The 22,701-nt window shown below is 60.3% G+C and overlaps 1 protein-coding gene across 5 annotated transcripts in view; it reads left to right on the forward strand.

The window, feature by feature from the left end:
• The window catches only part of CELF6 (CUGBP Elav-like family member 6), a 55,316-nt gene that overhangs the window by 27,330 nt on the left and 5,285 nt on the right, over window positions 1–22,701 (forward strand). For 2 of the 5 annotated variants that reach the window (XM_054168729.1, XM_054168731.1), the window contains 10 exons: window positions 5,567–5,615; window positions 7,730–7,855; window positions 7,987–8,066; window positions 8,562–8,705; window positions 9,292–9,436; window positions 9,533–9,682; window positions 11,555–11,617; window positions 12,634–12,714; window positions 12,830–12,973; window positions 15,805–15,960. In XM_054168729.1, coding sequence (XP_054024704.1) covers window positions 5,567–5,615; window positions 7,730–7,855; window positions 7,987–8,066; window positions 8,562–8,705; window positions 9,292–9,436; window positions 9,533–9,682; window positions 11,555–11,617; window positions 12,634–12,714; window positions 12,830–12,973; window positions 15,805–15,932 — 1,110 coding nt within the window. In that variant the 3' untranslated portion in view covers window positions 15,933–15,960. Of the gene's footprint in view, window positions 1–5,566; window positions 5,616–7,726; window positions 7,856–7,986; window positions 8,067–8,561; window positions 8,706–9,291; window positions 9,437–9,532; window positions 9,683–11,554; window positions 11,618–12,633; window positions 12,715–12,829; window positions 12,974–15,804; window positions 15,961–22,701 lie in introns of all 5 variants that reach the window. The other 3 variants (XM_054168727.1, XM_054168730.1, XM_054168728.1) reach the window with 2 other exon arrangements.

The following is a 22,701-nucleotide window of genomic DNA, read 5'->3' on the forward strand; positions in this document are numbered from 1 at the left end:
ATTGGGAGATGTTGTGTGGAGGGTGGTTTTGCAGCCATGAATGGGGGGTGTTGGTGGAGAGGATGTTTTTACACCCATGAATGGGGGATGTTGGTGCTCAGGGTGTATCTGCAGCCAGGACTGGGGGTAGGGCAGTGATGGTGCTCAGGGTGTATCTGTGCACAGGGTGTATCTGTGCACAGGGCTGGGGGTAGGGCAGTGATGGTGCTCAGGGTGTATGTGCAGCTGGGGCTGGGGGTAGAGGAGTGCTCAGGGTGTATCTGCAGCCAGGGCTGGGGTGCATGTGCTGGCAGGGTGGCTGTTGGTGGCGAGGGTGTGTTTGCACACAGCGGGGTGTGTGTTGATGTATCTGCAGCCTTGCATGGGGAGGGTGTTGGCGGCGGGGGTGTTGGTGAGCAGGGTGTACCTGGGCACAGGGATGCTGTGTGTGTGAGTGGGTATGGCTGAGGAGGGTGTTATCTGCACGCTGAGCTGGGGGGTGGTGGGCAGGGTGTATTTGCAGGCAGATGGATTGTGTGGAGAGGGTGTACCTGCACCGGGGGTGTTTGTGTGCTGGCTGCAGGGTGTATTTTTCCAGGCTGGGCTGGGCTGTGTGTGTGTTGGTGTTGTGTGTGTTGATGTCGTGCGTGTGCTTGCAAGTGTGCAAGAGATTGTGTTGGGGAGGGGGTCGTGCCCACAGATGGTGCAGAGGGCTGCAGAGGTGCACGGGCCGGGGGTGTGAGCTTGCCCCCGGGGGGTGCTGGGGAGGGGTTGGGGGAAGGTTGCACCCGGGGCTGGTGGGTGGGCGTGCGAGGTGGCCGTGCGGGTGCCGGCAGGCGCTCAGGGGGTCTCTGCGCCCGGCGGTGGTGGGGGCGGTGCTGTTGTGCCCGGGGGGTGCCAGCAGGGAGCGGAGTGTGTGCGCACGCCGGGCTTGCGTGGTGCCCGGCGCGCGTGGGTGGCAGCGAGGATGTGGAGTGGGTGCCGCCGTGGGGCCGGCTGCCGGCCGTGCACCCTGGGGCGCTGCCTGCGGCCCTGCAGGGCTCAGCGCTGCGGGGAGGGTGCCGTGGGTGTCGAGCGGGTGTGCGGCTGCGGGCGGCCGGGGGGCACACGAGGACTCCGGGCTGGGGGCGGGCACGGGGCTGTGGCGGTGCGTGGCGGCACGTGGGGCCGCGCGGGGGGGTGAGGGGGGTGGGCAGGCACGCGGCGGGGGGTGCGGGACCGTGAGGCGCGGGCGCCGTGCGCGGGGCCGCGTCGGGGTGCGGGAGCGCGGCCGCAGGGCACGGGGCGCTGCGCCTGGCCTGCAGGGTGCCCGTGCGGGGCTGCTGTGCGGGGCTGTGGCTGCCCTGAGGCCAGCAGTGTCCCCTCACTGGCAGCGTACCACTCGCGGCTCCCGCAGGGTGTTCCCGTGGAGGAGTGGCTGCCTGTACCCTGGTGCTTGTCTCCCTGGGCAGTGCCACGGGCAGCAGGCTCCTATGGGTGCCCACTGTTCCAGCAGCACCCAGTGCCTCCATCTTGGTTCACTGGAATGTGTGGTGGCCTGCTGGATCCTGTGGCTGTTGGGTGCAAGGAGTAGGAGGGTGACACCAGGGAAGGAACGAGGGGCAGAAGTGACCTTGTGCCGTGGGGCAGGCCCCCTGGCAGTCATTCGCAGGATCACAGAATTGTTAGGGTTGGAAGGGAGCTCAAGGATCAGCCAGTTCCAACCCCACTGCTATGGGCAGGGAAACCTCACACCAGAGCAGGTTGCCTGCCCTTAAAAACCTTCAGGGATGAGGCTTCTACCCAGACTGGCTCTCCTTGGTGCCCAGGCTGCTGCAGAGCTCCAAGTTTGGCTGGAGCACAACCTTGCCCAAGAGCTCAGGTTGTGGTTTAGCAACCAGTGGTGACTGCCTCGGGCTGTAGCACACTGGTGGCTTGGCCATGGGGTGCTGTAGCTGGGGCTCTGTGGGACACCCATGGGGGATGGCACTGGTGGGTGCTAGGACACCCCAGACAGGGTTTTCTGTAACCCTTGGGGTGTGTGAGGAAGGCTCAGGGGACTGGGGTGGGGGTTGGGGGATGGGTGGGTGGATGTGTGGGTGCTGTGGAGATGGAAAGGAGGGTGGGAGGGAGGTGAGAGCTGGGCAGGTGCAATGGTGCTATAGGTGTGACTGGGTGTTGGAGGTGGAGGGATGGGTGTTGGGGGCATGCATGGGTGTTGGGGACATGGATGGGTGTTGGGGGCATGGATGGGTGTTGGGGAGATGGATGGGTGTTGGGGAGACGGATGGGTGTTGGGATGGATGAGGGTTGGGGAGATGGATGAGTGCTGCAGACACAGATGGGTGTTGGGGACATGGATGGGTATTGGGGACATGGATGAGTGTTGGGGACATGGATGGGTGTTTGGGACACAGATGAGTGTTGGGGACATGGATGGGAGTTGGGGAGACGGGTGTTGGGGACATGGATGGGTGTTTGGGACACAGATGGGTGTTGGGGACATGGATGGGTGTTGGGGACACAGATGAGTGTTGGGGACATGGATGGGTGTTGGGGACATGGATGGGTGTTGGGGACACAGATGAGTGTTGGGGACATGGATGGGTGTTGGGGACACAGATGGGTGTTGGGGACATGGATGGGTGTTTGGGACACAGATGGGTGTTGGGATGGATGAGTGTTGGGGACACAGATGGGTGTTGGGATGGATGAGTGTTGGGGACATGGATGAGTGTTGCAGACACAGATGGGTGTTGGGGAGATGGATGGGTGTTGGGGAGATGGATGGGTGTTGGGATGGATGAGTGTTGGGGACATGGATGGGTGTTGGGGACATGGATGGGTGTTGGGGACACAGATGAGTGTTGGGGACACAGATGGGTGTTGGGGACATGGATGGGTGTTGGGGACACAGATGAGTGTTGGGGACATGGATGAGTGTTGGGGACACAGATGGGTGTTGGGGACACAGATGGGTGTTGGGGACACAGATGGGTGTTGGGGACATGGATGGGTGTTGGGGACATGGATGGGTGTTGGGGACACAGATGGGTGTTGGGGACATGGATGGGTGTTGGGGACACGGATGGGTGTTGGGGACATGGATGGGTGTTGGGGACATGGACGAGTGTTGGGGACATGGATGGGTGTTGGGGACACAGATGGGTGTTGGGGACATGGACGGGTGTTGGGGACACAGATGAGTGTTGGGGACATGGATGGGTGTTGGGGACATGGATGGGTGTTGGGGACACGGATGGGTGTTGGGGACATGGATGGGTGTTGGGGACATGGATGGGTGTTGGGGACACAGATGGGTGTTGGGATGGATGAGTGTTGGGGACATGGATGAGTGTTGCAGACACAGATGGGTGTTGGGGAGATGGATGGGTGTTGGGGACATGGAAGGGTGTTGGGATGGATGAGTGTTGGGGACACAGATGGGTGTTGGGATGGATGAGTGTTGGGGACATGGATGAGACTTGGGGACACAGATGAGTGTGGGGATGCATGAGTGTTGGGGATGGGGATGGGTGTTGGGGACATGGATGAGTGGGACATGGATGAGTGTTGGGGATGGGGATGGGTGTTGGGATGGATGGATGTTGAGGACACAGATGGGTGTTGGGATGGATGAGTGGCACCTGGCTGTGTGTTGGGATGGGGATGGGTGTTGGGATGGATGAGTGTTGTGTGGTGGGAGGACGGATGAGTGCTGTGGGGATGGATGGGTGCCACAGGGATGGGTATTGGGGGTACTCGATGGGTGAATCTCAGGGGGAGGTGGGGGTGTGGGTGATGGTTTGGGTGTCAGGGCTGAGTGAAGGACGGCTGGCTGGGGGGGTGGATGTCTGGGTGTTTTTTTGGGTGCCAGAGGACGGCTGGGAAAGGCTGTTGGGCAGCCATGGGTGACTGTGTGGGCCATGGGGAAGCGGTGCAGGGATGCCCTGGAGTCAGACAGATGGGAGGCCTGGGCGCCCACGCCGTCCACCTGTGCGGGGGGAAACCGAGCATGCCGGGGGCGGCTGCGGGGCGGCGGCAGGGGGCCAGCGGGCCGGGGCGGCTGATCCGCGGCACGGCGCGGCACGGCGCGGCGGCCGCGGGGTAGGTTAGCTGCTCCCCGAGGGCTGGCGTTTATAAACATCAGCCGCTCGCGGAGAATCGATGGAGTTTAATAAGCGGCGAGCGGAGACGGCAGGCAGAGCCCAGCCAGGCTCTGCGGCTCCCCAAACGTTCGGCTAAATCCCACGCCCTGCCTGCCTGCTGCCTGCCTGCTGCCTTCATTGCGTTCATCGTACGGCAGCGGCCACGCGAAAGTCACTCCACCGAAGGCCATCACGGTGGCAAATGCGACTGGCAGCCTGGTGGAAGCTGGGCAGGCCCCCCAGCCCCCCCCCAAGATAACGGGAGCCCCTCCTCCCGGACAGAGCATGGGGAGATGTTGTTGTCTCACCGGGACCCTGCCCCGGTGCAAAGGATGGGGGGGTGGTTTGTGGGGAACCGGTGGACACGATGGGTCCCCACGAGGACGGGTAGGTGGCTCCTGCGTCCCTCGGTGCCACCCCACGGCTGACTCAGTCCCCTCCGTGGACCATCCTAGGCTCAGCGCTGACATTTCTCCCCGCGTTTCCCTGGAGACGAGGCGGTTGCTGTGGAAACCTCCCTCCTTCTCCTTCCTTACCCATCCTCTTCCTCGGCCTGGGGGCTGAGGCGGGCAGGAGGGGGGGTGGGGATCTCACGTTGTCCCCACCCAGCCTTTAAATTTGAGGATGCCAGCGGAGGGGTGCACGGGGACAGCGCCGGGGGGGGAGGGTTTGGGGCGCAGGCAGCCCCCGGCGTGGGTGCGAGCGGAGCCGAGCGGCGGGGCGGGGGCGGGGGCGCGGCGCGGGGCGGGGGCGCGCACAGCCGCCCCGTCATGCGTGACATCCCGGCGTTGCCGTGACGACCCCATCGAGCACATGTGCCCGGGCTCCCGCAGCAGCGCGGGGGAAGCACGCCTGTTGCCCTGGCAACGGCCATCATTGTGCCGGTTTGCTGCTAAAAGAGGAGGAGGGGGGAGGGAAAGAAGGGCTGGGGGAAGAGAGGAGGAGAAACGGCTCGGTGGGGCAGCGGGCCCGGGGCTGCGTGTTTCGGCCCGGGGCTGCGAATGCCGGCCTGGTGCGTCCTGCCCCGCACACGCCTGGCACCCTTGTGGGCACGCTCCAGGCCGACACGCCGGAGGAGGACGAAATTGGGTGAGAGCCGGGCAAAGGAGAAGGGGTGAGGGTGCTGCCGGAGGGGCCGGGGCTCCCTGGGCACTGCTGCCGCCTCTGCAGTCCTTTGCAGTCGAGGAAAGCAGGCAGGCAGCCAAGGCTGGCACCGCTGGCCCGGTGGGCGCCTGCGGCACCGGGTACCTCTCCGACCCTAGGCTGTGGCATTGCCCTCTGCCCGCAGCAGCCCCAGCTCAGCGTGGCCACGAGACCCAGCTCTCTTCTTGCAGGTCCCTCCTCTGTTCCCCTGCCTCCTGTGCCAGGCTGGTACCAAATCCTGCAACCCCCCCATGGAAAGGGGCTGGGCAGGGCCATGGCACCACCACTGACAGCCTGCTGCCGTTTGTGTCTTGCAGATGAACCGCCCCATCCAGGTGAAGCCAGCTGACAGTGAGGGCCGAGGAGGTAGGTTCCCCCCTTCCCCAGCCGCCTGGTGTGGGCAGGGGCACTCAGGGTCACCCAGGGAGACACAGTGACGTCACAAGAGACTGATGGGAGGAGGTAGGTTTGCAGAGAAACCTGCCAAAGGTGGTGGTGGCATCTGAACTGGAGTGCCCACCGCATGTGAGCTGTGCTCTCCCTGCCTGGCCAGCTGGGAGGAGCATCCTGCCACCATGCTGAGAACATCCTGACATCGTCCCTGACATCATACCATGCACATCTTGATGTCATGCTATGGGTATCCTGGCATCATGCTGGGCAGAGTGTCAGGCAGCTGCCCCATGACAGCCCCTTCATTTATCAAGCCTCCCAACTACCTGCCTGGAGCTACCTGGCAGAGTTCATAGAGTCACAGAGTGCTTTGGGTTGGAAGGGACCTGAAAGATCATCTGTTTTCAATCCCCCTGCCCTGGGCAGGGACACCTCCCACCAGCCCAGGCTGCTCAAGGCCTCATCCAGCCTAGCCTTGAACACTTCCAGGCAGGAGGCAGCCACAGCCTCCCTGGCAACCTGTGCCAGTGTCTCCCCACCCTCACTGCAAAGAATTTCTTCCTCATCTCCAGTCTCAAATCTCCCCTCTCCCAGCTTCAATACATTCCCTTCCCAGCAGGAGATGGCTGCACATTGCCCCAGGCCCCTCTCAAACACGAGCTGCCACCCTTCGTTTCCCCCCTCCAAACCCTCCATGGACACTTGCAGCATTTCCAGGCTGAGTCGGTACTTTGGGCAAGCTGGCAGGAACTGGATCAAAACCCTGGTGCTGGGAGCAAGGGCAGGATCCTGATGGTGAGCTGCCTGCCCTCAGCCCCGGGACGGCTAGGATAGGGGTGCCCCTCTTCCCAGCACAACGTTGAACACAGCACAAGCCGCTCCCGGGGGGTCCAGCCGGTAAACCACACACTTGAAGGAGCCTCACTGGGGAAGGAGTCAAAACTGATGGGCGAGCTCAGGGCACCCAGCTCCAGCCCTCTCACCCAGGAGGCAACGCTGGGCCACCGAACCAAACTGAACCAAACCAAACCAAACCAAACCGAACCAAACCAAACTGAACCAAATCGAACCAAACCGAACGGAACCAAACTAAACCAAACCAAACTAAACCAAATCAAACTAAACCAAATCGAACCAAACCAAACCGAACCAAACCGAACGGAACCAAACTAAACCAAACCAAACTAAACCAAATCAAACCAAACCGAACGGAACCAAACTAAACCAAACCAAACTAAACCAAATCGAACCAAACCGAACGGAACCAAACTAAACCAAACCAAACTAAACCAAATCGAACCAAACCGAACGGAACCAAACTAAACCAAACTAAACTAAACCAAATCAAACCAAACCAAACCGAACGGAACCAAACTAAACCAAACCAAACTGAACCAAATCGAACCAAACCAAACTGAACCCAACCCTGGGCTGGGGAGGTGGTTTATGTTTAACTAGACAACAGCCCAGCCCTGCTGCCTTACCTCATCTCCCTGGTACCTGAGCGGGCAGGGCATTAATTGCTCCTGCCGTTATTTATTCCTTTCCTGGGCAACGCTCTTGACAGGGCACCTTATTTCCTGTGCCAGCTGCCATCAGCAGGCGGTGGGAGCGGACAGATGCTGGCAATAATCATGAAGCTCTCATTATTTGCTCTCCCTTCCCTCCTGTTGGGGTTATTTGTATGTCCCACCCCCGACCCTGGGCAGGGCTGGAGGCTGCAGGTTGTGCTGCCAGGCGATGGCTGTGGCTCTGGGGGCTCTGTCACCTGGCTGCAGCCCCCCAATCGGTGCTGTGGGCAGCCCACTTCTCCCTCTCCAGCTCTGGGCCGGGAAGTGGGAGCCAGCTCTTCCCAGCCTCACTGCTAAGGAAAGGCTTATCCCACCCCGAGTGTTTTGTAGGAGGGAGATAAGCCCTGCGATACAAACACCCGGCTCGGCACAGCTCCCTGCCCGGGCTCCGGGGTCTCCCGGCTTTTCCTCTGCCTCACACCGCTGGCAGGCACACTAGAGACGAAGGCACGAGGGGACAGGGATGGGGAGTGACACGCTGCTGCTCACTGCCGGGCTCGGGTTTGTTTCCAGAAGACAGGAAGCTCTTTGTGGGCATGCTGGGGAAGCAGCAGAGCGAGGATGACGTCCGGCGCCTCTTCGAGCCCTTCGGCCAGATCGAGGAGTGCACCATCCTCCGGGGGCCCGACGGTGCCAGCAAAGGTGGGCTCCGGCGAGCCGGGGGAGCACCCCGTGGGGCCCACGGAGTGTGGGAGCCTGCTGGCTAGACAGTGCTGGCTCCCACCACAGCCGAATCCAACCTCCTCCCCCCCGTGTCCCCTCTCTGCTGGCAGGTTGTGCCTTTGTGAAGTACGGCAGCCACGCCGAGGCCCAGGCTGCCATCAACAGCCTGCACGGCAGCCAAACCATGCCGGTAAGTGCCAGGCTCTCGCCCTGCCCCGTTTGACCCCGTGCTGCCTTGCCTGATCCAATCACCGGCTAATTTGATCCTCTGTCTAATTGGATCAGAATCCAGCAGACGGGCAATTTGTTGGCCAGATCACCCCGAGGCTCAGCCGAGCCCGGGCGCCGAGCCCCGGGCAGGGGGTGGTGGGCGCGCAGGGCTAATTCCCTGGGCGCTAGAGAGAAAGGAAAGGGGCTCTGCTTAATTAACGCCGAAGGTCAGGAGTGGGAACGAGGAGGGGAGGAAGGAAACAGAGGTCAGGGAGCCGCCGCCGGGGAGAGCGAGAGAAAAAAAGGAGCTATAATTAAACCTCCCATCGATTGCTGCTCGCCGCTGCCAAGCCGAGCTGCGTCCCCGGGGCCCCGCACGCTGGCGGCGGATCCCTCCCTCCACGGAGCAGGGAGGAGCTTTCCAGGGGCGTTGTCGAGGTCTCACCACCTTCCCTGCCCGCCCCCGCCGTCCCAGGGCGCCTCGTCCAGCCTGGTGGTGAAGTTCGCGGACACGGACAAGGAGCGGACCCTGCGGCGGATGCATCAGATGGCAGGGCAGCTGGGCATCTTCAACCCCATGACCATCCAGTTCGGCGCCTACGGAGCCTACACGCAAGCGGTAGGGGCTGGCGCCGGGCAGGACCTGGGCGGGGGGAGGGGGTGGGTTCTGGGGGAGCCCCACGAGTCGGGGCGGGGGCCGGTTTTATCTGTGTGGGGTTGGATTGGTGCCAGCGGGTGCCTGTCAGGCTTGGTGTGGCAGCGTTGAGGGGCACAGCAGAAGGCTTTGCTCCCCCCCAGGTGAGGCTGGCATGTCTGTAGGGCACTCAGACCTCCTTTAGTGCAACCTGGAGCTCCTCCTGTGCCCGGCTCTGGGGGGTGGGTGAGGGTTATTCCTCCAAGCCCCCCATACAGGGGTGCTGAGAGGGGATGCTAACTGCTCTTCCCCTGCTACTGGTGCCTGTCAGGCTTGGTGTGGCAGTGCTGAGTGGCACAGCAGAAGGCTTTGCTCCCCACTGGGTGAGGCTGGCATGGCTGTAGGGCACTCAGACCTCCTTTAGCACCACCTGGAACTCCTCCTGTGCCCAGCGCCGGGGGTGGGTGAAGGTTATCTCTCCCGTATGGGTGCTGAGAGGGGATGCTAACTACCCCTCCTGCCTTGTCTCCCACTCCCCCTTCTCTCTGCCTCCCCCTCCCCTGCTCTGAAGATCATGCAGCAGCAGGCGGCCCTGATGGCAGCGGCGCAGGGGACCTGCCTGAACCCCATGGCCGCCATCGCCGCCGCCCAGATGCAGCAGATGGCCGCCTTCAACGTCAGCGGGCTGGTGGCTGCCCCGCTCACCCCCTCTTCAGGTGCCACCTTCCCTCCCTCTGCTCGCCCCTCCCGCTCGGAGCAGGGGGCGAGGGTGCTGACACCCCCTCCCCCCTCCTCTCCCCACCCCGCCGCAGGTACCAGCACCCCCCCGGGGATCAGCACGGCGCCCGTGCCCAGCATCGCTACGCCCATCGGGGTCAACGGCTTCAGCCCCCTGCCGCCGCAGACCAACGGGCAGCCCGCCTCCGACACCATCTACACCAACGGCATCCACCCCTACCCAGGTGACCTGCCCCGCGCCCCCGCCGGGCCGGCAGCGGGGCGGCTCGCGGGGGGCACGCCAGGGGCGCTTCGTAGAGGCACAGATGGGCTCAGCAGGACCTGAGCTGTCACAGGGTCACAGAATCCGTCACAGAATGGTCCAGGCTGGAAGGGACCTCCGAAGCTCATCCAGTCTGACCTCCCCCACACTCGGCAGGGACATCCTCAGCTAAATCAGGTTTCCCAGAGCCCTGTTGAGCCTCACCTTGAGTATCTCCAGGGACAGGGCCCCAGCCACCTCCCCAGGCAACCTGTTCCAGTGTTCCACCACCCTCCTGGTGCAGGACTTGTTCCTCACATCCAATCTCAATCTGCTCTGCTCCAGTTTGAAGCCATTGCCCCTGGTCTTGTTCCTGCAGGCCTTGGAAAATAGTCTCTTTCCAGCCTTCCTGGAGCCCCCTACAGGTACCGGCAGGCTGCTGTTAGGTCTCCCTGGAGCCTTCTCTTCTTCAGGCTGAACACCCACAGCTCCCTCAGCCTGTCCTCACAGCAGAGCTGCTCCAACCCCCTGTCATTTTTGTGGCCCCAGTACAAACCCTCTCTTCCTCAAGGCGCAGAAGGAGTAGGAACCATCTTCCTGCTTTGAGAATCACAGAATTGTTAGGTCTGGAAGGGACCTCCAGTTCCAACCCCCCTGCCATGGGCAGGGACACCTCACACCACAGCAGGTTGCTCACAGCCACCTCCAGCCTGGCTGCAAACACCTCCAGGCAGGAGGCTTCCACCACCTCCCTGGGCAGCCTGTGCCAGGCTCTCACCACCCTCCTGGGGATCAACTTCTTCCTCACAGCCAATCTCAATCTCCCCACTTCTAGTTGTGCTCCATCTCCTCCAGTCCTATCCCTCCCTGACACCCTCCAAAGTCCCTCCCCAGCTTTCTTGTAGGCTCCTTTCAGATCCTGGAAGGCCACCAGAAGGTCTCCTTCTCCAGAAGCAGCACCCAAGTCCCTGGAGCTCTGAAACCTCCATTAACTGAGTGTGGGTGAAGCAGGGGCTGCAGGTGCCAACATCCAGAGCTTGGCTTAGCAGTTGACATCTGGAATAGGAGGAAGCTCTCCTCCAACACAGGCTGGTGCCTCCCCTGAGCCATGATCAGGAGTTGGCTGGGCAAAACCTCAGGGTGCTGCCCCCAGTTTATTCCCATCCAAACCAGAATCCTGGCCTGGATCAGCAATGGTGTGGCCAGCAGGAGCAGGGCAGGGATTGTTCCCTGGTACTCAGCACTGCTGAGACCACAACTTGACTACTGGGTTCAGTTTTGGGGACCTCACTCCAAGAAAGACATGGAGGTGCTGGAGCAGGGCCAGAGTAGGGCAACACAGCTGGAAAAGGGGCTGGGGAGGGACCTGGGGTTGTTTAGTCTGGAGAAAAGGAGGCTGAGGGGAGACCTTCTGGCTCTCTACAACTCCCTGGAATGAGGCTGGAGCCAGGTGGGGGTCAGTCTCCTCTCCCAAGGAACAAGGGACAGGACAAGAGGAAACTGTCTCAAGTTGCACCAGCGGAGGCTTAGGTTGGCCATGAGGAACAATTTCTTCCCCAAAAGGGTTGTCAAGGCCTGGCACAGGCTGCCCAGGGCAGTGGTGGAGTCTCCATCCCTGAAGGGGTTTAAAAGCTGTGGAGATGTGGTGCTGAGGGCCATGGGTTAGCGGTGCCCTGGCAGTGATGGGTTCAGGGTTGGACTTGCTGTGAGTCTCACCACACTGGCTGGAGCAGCTGTACACCCATCCCTACCAAATTCCCTCCTGCCCTGGCATGGTTGCTCTCCCTGGGAGCTGCCCAGGCCCAGGCTCCTCTTGCTCATTCTCTCTTCCTTCTCCTCTCTTTTCTCTCCCCAGCTCAAAGCCCCACGGTGGCAGATCCCCTCCAGCAGGCCTACGCAGGCATGCAGCACTATGCAGGTCTCAAACTTTGCTTTGTCCTCCTTCCCTCTCTCTCTTCTTTGCTCCTCAGCCTGATTTTTGGTAGTGGGGATCATCACCTTAGCGTCTGAACCGCAGGACTGGGGCACCGTGCCCAGGTGGTGGGCGTGGGGGGCTGTGCCCCTGCAGGAGCTCTGGGGGTGACGCTGATGCAGGGCACTATCCCCTCGTCCCCAGCAGCACAGATGTGCTCCCAGCACACATCTGCAGGGAGGAAAGTGAGTGTTAATGCTCATGGGGCTGAGATGACTCCGTGGGGGAGAGCTGGTGGCTGTACCTAGGAGAGAGGGTGAGGTCTGGGTGGTGATGGAGGGCTGGCCCCGTGCTGGATCCTGCTGGGAGAGGTGGCCATGGAGGCACCAAGACAGCAAAACCCCTTGGGATGGTGGTTGTGTGGCCAAGCCTGACAGGCTGGGCCTCAGAGAGAAAGGAATCAAAGCAGCCTGTGGAGGAACACTGAGCCCAGCAGGTGGTGAGTTAGGAGCACTGGCAGTGACTCTCAGATTTCCTACAGAGAAACCAAGCTTTGATCCCAAACTGTTGGTTGTTTTTTTCCAACCAAAAGTGTTGGCTTTCCTCAGCTTGGAGACTGCATTCCTGCTGCCACCAAGGCCTGCAGCTCTGTCACCACAGAGTCCCTGTAGCCTGGGTCACCTTGGCAGCCCCAGAAAACCTGGGTCACCTTGGTGTCTCCAGACCTCATTACCGTGGTGTCTCCACAGACTCCATCACCCTGGTATCCCCCCAGACCTGCAGACCTTGGTGTCCCCACAGGCATGCTTGTCTTGGTGTCCCCATATCCCCTGCCCACTCAGCATCCATCTGGTGATGCAGCCTCCATCACCTGGGAGAGAGCCATTCCTGCATCGGGGTGGGAAGGCCCAAGCCAGCAGCCCCGGGGCAGCTCCCTCAAGGGTGAGAGTGGGGGACAGGGCTGTCTGCAGCCCGTGGCAGGGCTGGGGTGGGGTCTCATGGCTGTGTTTGTGTCCCTCCAGCAGCATACCCCACCGCCTACGCACCCATCAGCCAAGCCTTCCCCCAGCAAGCTCCCCTCATCCCGCAGCAGCAGCGAGAAGGTGAGGGCCGGAGGGGGGCTCCTTGCGGCGGGGGCCGGCGGCTCCTCCCCCCCCCCTCCCCCCAGCGGTGAGCCCTGCCTGACCTGTGCCTGTCCTTTGTGTCCCCCTCCCCCAGGTCCCGAGGGCTGTAACCTGTTCATTTATCACCTGCCCCAGGAGTTCGGGGACGCGGAGCTCACGCAGATGTTCTTGCCCTTTGGCAACGTCATCTCTGCCAAAGTCTTTGTGGACCGTGCCACCAACCAGAGCAAATGCTTTGGTGAGTCCTGCCCCCTGCTCTCCCCCACAGTCCCCACTCAGGGCTCCAGCCCTCCCTGGTGGCCCGGCTTGGCAGTCCAGCCCTTCTCAGCGTCCTGCCTCGGGGCTGGCACTTCCCAGCGTCTCATCTCGGGGGTCTGACTACCCAACAGCTCACCCTGCTGGCCCAGCTCCAGGATCCATCTCCCCTCTACATCCCAGCTCAGGGGTTCAGCTCACCCTGCTGGCCCAGGGTGTATCCATCTCTCCTCCACACCCCAGCTTGGAGCCCCAGCTCTCCCTGACACTTTAGCCTTGCTCTCTATGGTCTCCAGCTGTCTCTTCCCAGCATCCTAGCTCAGGGTTCTGTCTCCTCCCAGTGTCCCAGCTCAGGGGTCCAGCTCTCTCCAAAGACTCATCTTGGGGTCTGTCTGGATCTCCCTAGTGTCCCCAATTCAGGGTTTGGTTTTCCCTGGTGTCCAGCTCAGAGATGCAGCTCTCCCTGGTGTACCCAGTTCAGGCATCCAGCTCTCCCCAGCACCCCAGCTCAGTGTCTGGCTTTGCCTGGTCTCCAGCTCAGGGATCCAGCTCTCCCTGATGTCCTAGCTCAGAGGTTCTGCTCTCCTCAACATTCCCAGCTCAGGCATCTGGCTCTGACATCCCAGCTCAGGGGGTTGGCTGAGAGGTGACTGAAGCTGCAGAGTGGCTGGAGCAAGAGGGCTTTGTCCTGGGGCCAGCTCTGTGTCCTGCCTCATGCCAGCACAGGACACCCCTTCCTGCTGTCCCCTTGGATGCTGTCCCCCATGGCCTTGGCCCAGCTTCCCTGCCCACAGGCCTGCCAGGGAGGGCTGAGCACTGTGTGTCACTGCCCTGTCTGCTCTGCTGCCACCAAGGCTGCAGCCCTGTCCCCACAGGGGCCCTGTAGGCTGGGGTCACCTTGGTGACCTCACAAAGCCTTGGTCACCTTGGTGTCTCTGGACCTCATTACCATGGTGTCCCCACAGGCCTCATCACCCTGGTACCCCCCAGACCTGCAGACCTTGGTGTCCCCACAGGCCTCATAGAACCACAGAATGTCAGGGCTGGAAGGGAGCTCAAGGCTCAGCCAGCTCCAACCCCCTGCCATGGGCAGGGACACCTCACACCACAGCAGGTTGCTCACAGCCACCTCCAGCCTGGCTGCAAACACCTCCAGGCAGGAGGCTTCCACCACCTCCCTGGGCAGCCTGTGCCAGGCTCTCACCACCCTCCTGGGCAACAACTTCTTCCTCACATCCAATCTCAATCTCCCCACTTCTAGTTTTGCTCCATCCCCCCCAGTCCTATCACTCCCTGACCCCCTCAAAAGTCCCTCCCCAGCTTTCTTGGAGCCCCCTGCAGATCCTGGAAGGCCACAATGAGGTCTCCTGGGAGCCTTCTCCTCTCCAGCCTGCACAGCCCCAGCTCCCTCAGTCTGTGCTCACAGCAGAGCAGCTCCAGCCCCCTGCTCATCCTTGTGGCCCTTCCAGCACCCTGGTACCACCCCAGACCTGCAGACCTTGGTGTTCCCACAGATGTGCTTGTCCTGGTGTCCCCATATCCCCTGTCAACTCAGCATCCATGGGGGCTCCATCACCCATCTGATGATGCAGACTCCCTCAGCCAGGTGTCCCCTGAGCCCTCACCTCCCATCCTTCTGTCTCCACAGCCTCCCTCCCTTTAGTGTCCCTGCAGGCCTCATCACTTGAATAGACTGTGTCACCCCAGCACCCCCACAGCTCCTCAGTGTCCCTACCAACCACTCCAGTGTCCCTGGGGACCCAACGGTCTCGGTGCCCCCACAGGTGCCAGCAGCCCCTCACCCAGTGCCTTGCAGTCAGGGGTTGTGCTGTGCCCTCCTCTCCCAGCGCCCCCAGCCCCGGGGGCTTGGCAAAGGCCCTGGGCAGGGTGTGAGTGGCAGGCTGGGAGGTGACCAGGTCACTACCACCCTCCCCAGCCCCGGGGGCTCGGCAGGGGCAGGGTGTGGGCGGCAGGCCGGGAGGTGACCAGGTCACTACCACCCTCCCCAGCCCCGGGGGCTCGGCAGGGGCAGGGTGTGGGCTGCAGGCCGGGAGGTGACCAGGTCACTACCACCCTCCCCAGCCCCGGGGGCTCGGCAGGGGCAGGGTGTGGGCTGCAGGCCGGGAGGTGACCAGGTCACTACCACCCTCCCCAGCCCCGGGGGCTCGGCAGGGGTAGGGTGTGAGTGGCAGGCTGGGAGGTGACCAGGTCACTACCACCCTCCCCAGCCCCGGGGGCTCGGCAGGGGCAGGGTGTGGGTGGCAGGCCGGGAGGTGACCAGGTCACTACCACCCTCCCCAGCCCCGGGGGCTCGGCAGGGGCAGGGTGTGGGCGGCAGGCCGGGAGGTGACCAGGTCAGTACCACCCTCCCCAGCCCCGGGGGCTCGGCAGGGGCGGGGTGTGGGCGGCAGGCCGGGAGGTGACCAGGTCAGTACCACCCTCCCCAGCCCCGGGGGCTCGGCAGGGGCAGGGTGTGGGCGGCAGGCCGGGAGGTGACCAGGTCAGTACCACCCTCCCCAGCCCCGGGGGCTCGGCAGGGGCAGGGTGTGGGCGGCAGGCCGGGAGGTGACCAGGTCAGTACCACCCTCCCCAGCCCCGGGGGCTCGGCAGGGGCAGGGTGTGGGTGGCAGGCCGGGAGGTGACCAGGTCAGTACCACCCTCCCCAGCCCCGGGGGCTCGGCAGGGGCAGGGTGTGGGCTGCAGGCCGGGAGGTGACCAGGTCAGTACCACCCTCCCCAGCCCCGGGGGCTCGGCAGGGGCAGGGTGTGGGCTGCAGGCCGGGAGGTGACGCAGCGCTGTGTGCCCCGGGGCCAGGGTTCGTCAGCTTCGACAATCCGACCAGCGCTCAGGCAGCCATCCAGGCCATGAACGGCTTCCAGATCGGCATGAAGAGGCTAAAAGTGCAGCTAAAGAGGCCGAAAGATGCCAACAGACCCTACTGACCCCTGCTCACCTCGGCCCTGCGCACAGGTACCTGCCCTGCTCCCGGGGGCTGCCCATGGCGCTGGGCTGGCTGGGGGTGGGCTCCGGCGTGTGCAGGGGGCTCTGCTCTCGGGGCTGGCAGAGTGTGTGTGCAAACTGGCATCTGGGGCCTTCCCTCCCTCTCTCCAGCTTCCCTTCCATCTCTCTCCATTCCTCCTTCCCTTCATCCTTCCCTCTGGCCCTCTCCCCAGCCCTCTCTCTGTTCTTCCTTCCCTCTGTCCCTTTCTTCATCCAGCCTTCTTTCCTTCCTTCCATCCCTCTCCCTGTCCCTCTCTCCAGCCTTCCTTCCCTCCCTCCCTTTTCATCCTTTCCTGTTGTAGTGGTTTGAGCCTTAACTGGGAGTTAAAAGCCCAGACGGGGGAAAGGCTGAGACTCTCTCCCCCACTCCCCTCTCCTCCCCCCAAACAGAGAGGGGAAAAAAAAGGGTAAGGAGCAAATCCACTAAACAATAATCTGGAGTTGGCTTGGAAGGAGAGAGGTGAAGAACTTTCTTTAAACGATATACATATATATCTATAACAATAACAGGAAAGGTTCACAAGGGCAAGGAACAAGGATGGATGGGAGGGGGACAAGAATAATACAAAACCAGTCTCTCTCTGAGGAGGTGCAGAGGCAGCAGGGAGAAGGATCAGGTCCAGCCACGTGGCTGAGGAGCAGGAGGGCAGCTGCAGCAGCTCTCATCCAGCAGAGGCAGGAGCCAAAAGGAGGCCAACCGCTACGATGTCCTGCTTGTTATACCCTAGCTGGGCAGGGAGCGGGAGTGGAACAGACTCAGCTTCCCAGGGGAAAACGCCCTGCAGGGAGGGTAAAGTACCCCAAGCCCTCCCCCTGCTTTGGTTTTTGTTTTCAGAATGGGTGTTAACCCCACCACAATCCACCCCTCTGCTGCACTTCCTCTCTCCTGCCTCAGCCCCTTCATGCAATCTTGACACGTGGGATTTGAATCCTTGGCGCAAGTCCCTTGTTATCCCGGCTCGCTCTCTCCCAGGGCAGTGTCTCTCTCTCTGGTGCTGGTCAGTGTAGGTGTGCTTGAACTGGGCAGGCATGTGGAGAAGAATCAGGAATCAGTCTGTCTTTGAAAGGGAAATTAAAACATCAGGAACAGTCCGCTGCTGTAGGGACATCAGGAATAGTCCAATGCTGTAAGGACATCAGGAACAGGTGAGGTGAGATGATGCAGGAGCTCTCTGGGTTGGTGTGCAGTGTGTACATCGAGTCCTGGATGCTAGGCCAGTATTAAGCTAGGAGGGAGAAACTTAGAACAACTTATAACTATTCACACAGTGACTGTAATGCATTGATGAGTGTTGCCTCCTCTGAGCCCATCCCCTCTCAGCCAGAGTCACATTCACTGTGGGGTACACTGCATGTCCCCAGTTTCTAACATAACCCAGTATGTGTGACCAGGACCCTCAGCTGAGACCACCCCTCGGGTTGGTTTGCCCCCACCAGCAGCAGGGAAAACCCACACTGACTTCCCCAGCAGGTTCTCCTCAGCAATCACAGGAACTCCATCTCCATCCACTGTTTGCAGCAGGTCAGACTGGGCAGGACCAGCTCGCTTCACAGCTCCTCTGCTGCTCACTAACCAAGTGGCCTGAGCTGGGTGTCTTTCCCAGTTCCTGAAGGCTCCACCACCATGGCTTTTAGGGTGGTCTTTAGCAAACCAGTGCAGTGCTCGACCTTCCCTGCAGCTGGTGCATGGTATGGGATGTGGTAAAGCCACTCAATGCCATGGTCCTTTGCCCAGTCCCTTAGGCGATGGTTCCTGAAGTGGGTTCCATTGTCTGATTCAATCCTCCCAGGGTGCCGTGTCTCCACAGGACATGTCTCTCTAGGCCCAGGATGGTGTTGGGATCAGTGGCATGAGGTACTGGGTAGGTCTCCAGCTACCCTGTACTTGCCTCCACCATGGTCAGTACGTACTGCTTGCCGCTGTGAGACCGAGGCAGGGTGATGTAGTCGATCTGCCAGGCCTCTCCGTACTGATATGTCGACCATCTCCCCCCATCCCACAGAGGCTTCATGCGCTTGGCCTGCTTGCTGGCAGCACAGATGTCACACTCATGGATGACCTGTGAGATGGCCTCCATAGAGATGTCCATGGACCTGTCCTGAGCCCACCGGGATGTGGCATCTCTCCCTTGGTGGCCAGAAGTGTCCTGGGCCCAGCAGGCTAAGAACAGCTCGCCCTTGTGTTCCCAGGCGAAGTCTGTTTGGGAGATGTTAGCAGCCAGCTCTGCTTGGTGGTTGTGCTGGTGCTCCTCTGTGGCTCTGCTCTTGGGGATGTGTGCATCCATGTGCCGTACCTTGCTTGGCAGCCTGTCCAGGCGGGCAGCGCTGTCTTGCCACAGATCAGCGGCCCGAAGAGGCTTCCCTTTCCTCTGCCCCTTTCTTAAAGGCACAGTGTCAAACGGCCACACACCCGTTCCTCCTCCACTCCTTCAGCCACCCCCACCAGGCACTGGCTACCATCCAGGAGTCAGTGTAGAGGTACAGCCCTGGCCAGCTCTCTCGTTCTGCTATATCCAGGGCCAGCTGGACAGCTTTTACCTCTGCGTACTGACTGGATTCACCTTCTCCATCCCTTGCTTCTGCCACTTGCCTTGTCGGGCTCCAGACAGCTGCCTTCCATCTCCGCTTGCTGCCCACAAGCCGGCAGGACCCATCGGTAAATAGAGCATAGCCCTTCTCATGGTCAGGGAGATCATTGTATGGGGGAGCCTCCTCAGCATGGCTCACTGTCTGCTCTGGTGGCATTCCCAAGTCAGCACCCTCTGGCCAATTGGTGACCACTTCCACTATGCCAGGGCGTTCAAAGCTCCCCATCCGAGCTCGCTGAGTTATCAGGGCCATCCACTTACTCCAGGTAGCATCTGTGGCATGGTGTGGGGTTGAGCCTCTTCCTTTGAACATCCAGGTCAGGACTGGAAGCCTTGGAGCTAGAAATAGAGGTGACTCAGTCCCAATGACCTCAGAGGCAGCCTGGACACCCTCATAGGCAGCTAGGATTTCCTTCTCTGTCGAGGTGTAGTTGGCCTCGGAGCCTTTGTACCCCTTCCTCCAGAAACCTAGGGGCCTGCCCCTGGCTTCACCAGGGGCCTTCTGCCACAAGCTCCACATAGGATCATTCTCACCGGCCGCAGTGTACAGCACATTCTTGATCTCTGGTCCAGTCTGAACAGGTCCCAGAGCCATAGCCTGGACCACCTCTCGTTTGATCTGCTCAAATGCCACCTGCTGCTCAGGTCCCCACACAAAATCATTTTTCTTCCCTGTGACATGGCTTCACAATTTGGCTGTACCCAGGAATGTGCATTTTCCAGAAGCCCCCAAGCCCCCCAAAAGGACTGTGTCTCTTGCTTGTTCGTGGGCTGCACCATAGTGGCTACCCTGTTCACCACCTCCTGAGGGATGTGGCGATGGCCATCTTGCCATTGAACACCCAGGAACTGGATCTCCCTGGTAGGCCCTTTTACTTTGCTTCTCTTGATGGCAAAGCCAGCCTCCAGCAGGATATTGATTATCCTTTTACCCTTCTGGTAGACTTCCTCTGCTGTCTCACCCCATACAATGATGCCATCGATGAACTGCAGGTGCTCAGGGGCTCCACCTTTCTCTAAGGCAGTCTGTATCACCTCATGGCAGATGGTTGAGCTATGGACCCAGCCCTGAGGCAACTGATTCCATTGATACTGTACCTTCCTCCAGGTGAAAGCAAACTGTGGCCTGCATTCTCCTGCAATGGGAATGGAGAAAAAGGCATTAGCAATGTCAATCGTGGCATACCACTTGGCCGCCTTCGATTCCAGCTCGTACTGCAGCTCCAGCATGTCTGGCACGGCAGCGCTGATCGGAGGAGTCACTTCATTCAGGCCACAGTAGTCCATGGTCAGTCTCCATTCCCCATCTGCCTTCCGCACTGGCCATATCGGGGAATGAACCTTGCTGATCACCTCCTGGCTCTGCAGTCGTCGAATCAGTTGGTGTATGGGGTGCAGAGTCTCTGTTAGTCCTGTATTGCCTGCGATGTACTATGCAAGAGGCAAGAGGTAACTTCAAATCCTGTACCTTATGGCTGCCCACTACAGAGGGGTCATCCGACAGCTCGGGCATGGTGGACAGCTGTTCTTTGCCTGCAGTCTCCACAGCTGCCACCCCAAATGCCCACTTGTGCCCCCTAGGGTCCTTGAAGCATCCCTCCCGCAGAAAGTCAATGCCAAGAATGCAAGGTGCATCTGGACCAGTCACTATGTCGTGCTTTCCCCATTCATTCCCGGTCAGGCTTATCTCAGCTTGCAGTATAGTCAGGTCTTGTGAGCCCCCTGTGACTCCCTGAATGCTTATGGGCTCAGCCCCTTTGTACCTCGATGGTATCAGGGTGCATTGGGCCCCTGTGTCCACCAGAGCTCGGTACTTCAGGGCTTCTGAAGTGCCAGGCCATTTCACATACACATCCCAGTATACTCTGTTGTCCCTGGCCTCCACCTGGCTGGAGGTAGGGCACCTCTAATGCTGGCAGCGATGTCCACACTTGTCACAGGGTCCTGTGTTGCTAGGGGAAGGGTCTCTTGAGCAAGAGGGACCACTCTGGGAAACTGGGGCAGCCCTTCTCCTGGATGAGTTATCCCCGTGGTGCCCATCTTGCAGCTCCCGCACTCTGTTCCAGAGGGCAGAGGTGGGTTGGCCATGCCAGGTGTCCATGTCCTCTCCATGGTCACAGAGGAACCTCCACAGAGACACCCCTGACATCCCCCGACTGGCTTGGGGTGATCTCCTAGGGGAAGATGGCCTGTTCCTGATTGCCGAAACCTGGACCCATTCTGAAGGAGAAGGGGGGAAGGAAGCATCGCTCCCCTTTTTCAGTTCAGACATGGAGGTCTTGATCTCTTTGACAATGTCCTTAGCCAGAGTTTCTATGGCTGAGATCAGGGGTTTCTGATTTACGCTGTCCTCATATTCCCTTAAATCATTGGCAAGCTCACAGACAGTTTTAGGACTTCCATCCTGTCCAGTCAGGAGTATCCCTCCTAATGTGTGAGCATAATTCTGAGGAGCACCCTGGGTGAGTTTCTTTACGAAGGGCTGTCTCATGGGCACCTCATCTGGGTCCGAGGGGAGCTGGCCATCCTCATAAATTATTTCCATCACAGCCATCTGTCTCAGATACCCAATGCCCTGTTCCATAGTTGTCCATCTAACTGGGGCCCAGGGCAGGTCATCTCTTGAGCGGTACCAGCTCTTGGTGGTGTTGAGAATCTGGGCCCAGAGAGTGTGTATTCCATCAAGTTTGGCTAACTCTTTGTCCAGACTACCTGAAGGGAGGTTGTAGACAGACGGATGTTGGTCTCTTCTCCCAGGCAAGCAGTACCAGAACAAGAGGACACAGTCTCAGGCTGCGCCAGGGGAGATACAGGCTGGATGTTAGAAAAAAGTTCTATACAGAAAGAGTGATTGCACATTGGAATGGGCTGCCTGGGGAGGTGGTGGAGTCGCCATCACTGAAGGTTTTTAGGAGAAGACTTGACGGGGTACTTGGTGCTGTGGGTTAGTTGCTTGGGCGGAGTTGGATTGGTTGATGGGTTGGACGCGATGATCTTGAAGGTCTCTTCCAACCTGGTTTATTCTATGTATTCTATGTATTCTATGTATCACGAGTCAGGGAGCATAAAAGCTTCGCCTCCCTCTTATCCAGGTCCACTGTGTCCACCCCCTCGTCCCAGCATCTCAGGGCCCAGCTTAGTATTGGCTCACCCTCTCTCCTTGCGTAGTCCAGACGAGTTTGCCTTAGTTCCTTTCTGGGTAGCAATCACAGTATCACAGTATAACCAAGGTTGGAAGAGACCCCAAGGATCATCAAGTCCAAGCTGTCACCACAGACCTCATGACTAGACCATGGCACCAAGGGCCACATCCAATCTCCCCTTGAACACCTCCAGGGACAGCGACTCCACCACCTCCCTGGGCAGCACATCCCAATGACGAATGACTCGCTCAGTGAAGAACTTTCTCCTCACCTCGAGTCTAAACCTCCCCTGGCACAGCTTGAGACTGTGTCCTCTTGTTCTGGGGCTGGTTGCCTGGGAGAAGAGACCAACCCCCTCCTGTCTACAACCACCTTTCAGGTAGTTGTAGAGGGTAATGAGGTCACCCCTGATCCTTCTCTTCTGCAGGCTAAGCAACCCCAGCTCCCTCAGCCTCTCCTCCCAGGGCTGGTGCTCAAGGCCTCTCCCCAGCCTTGTTGCCCTTCTCTGAACACCTTCAAGTGTCTCAATGTCCTTCTGAAACTGAGGGGCCCAGAACTGGACACAGGACTCAAGGTGTGGCCTAACCAATGCAGAGCACAGAGCACAATGACCTCCCTGCTCCTGCTGGCCACACTATTCCTAATACAGGCCAGGATGCCATTTGCCCTCTTGGCCCCCTGGGCACACTGCTGGCTCATGTTTAGGCAGCTGTCAATCAGCACCCCCAGGTCCCTCTCTGTTTGGCAGCTCTCAGCCACTCTGACCCCAGCCTGTAGCTCTGCCTGGGGTTGCTGTGGCCAAAGTGCAGCCCCTGGCACTTGGACTTGTTGAATGCCATCCTGTTGGCCTCTGCCCATCTGTCCAGTTGGTCAAGGTCCCTCTGCAGAGCTCTTCTGGCCTCTAACTGACCAACATCTGCTCCCAGCTTGGTGTCATCTGCAAACTTGCTGATGACTGACTCAACCCCCTCATCCAGATC

This window comes from Dryobates pubescens, chromosome 17, assembly GCF_014839835.1.
Source record: "Dryobates pubescens isolate bDryPub1 chromosome 17, bDryPub1.pri, whole genome shotgun sequence".
NCBI classification, from domain to species: domain Eukaryota; kingdom Metazoa; phylum Chordata; class Aves; order Piciformes; family Picidae; genus Dryobates; species Dryobates pubescens.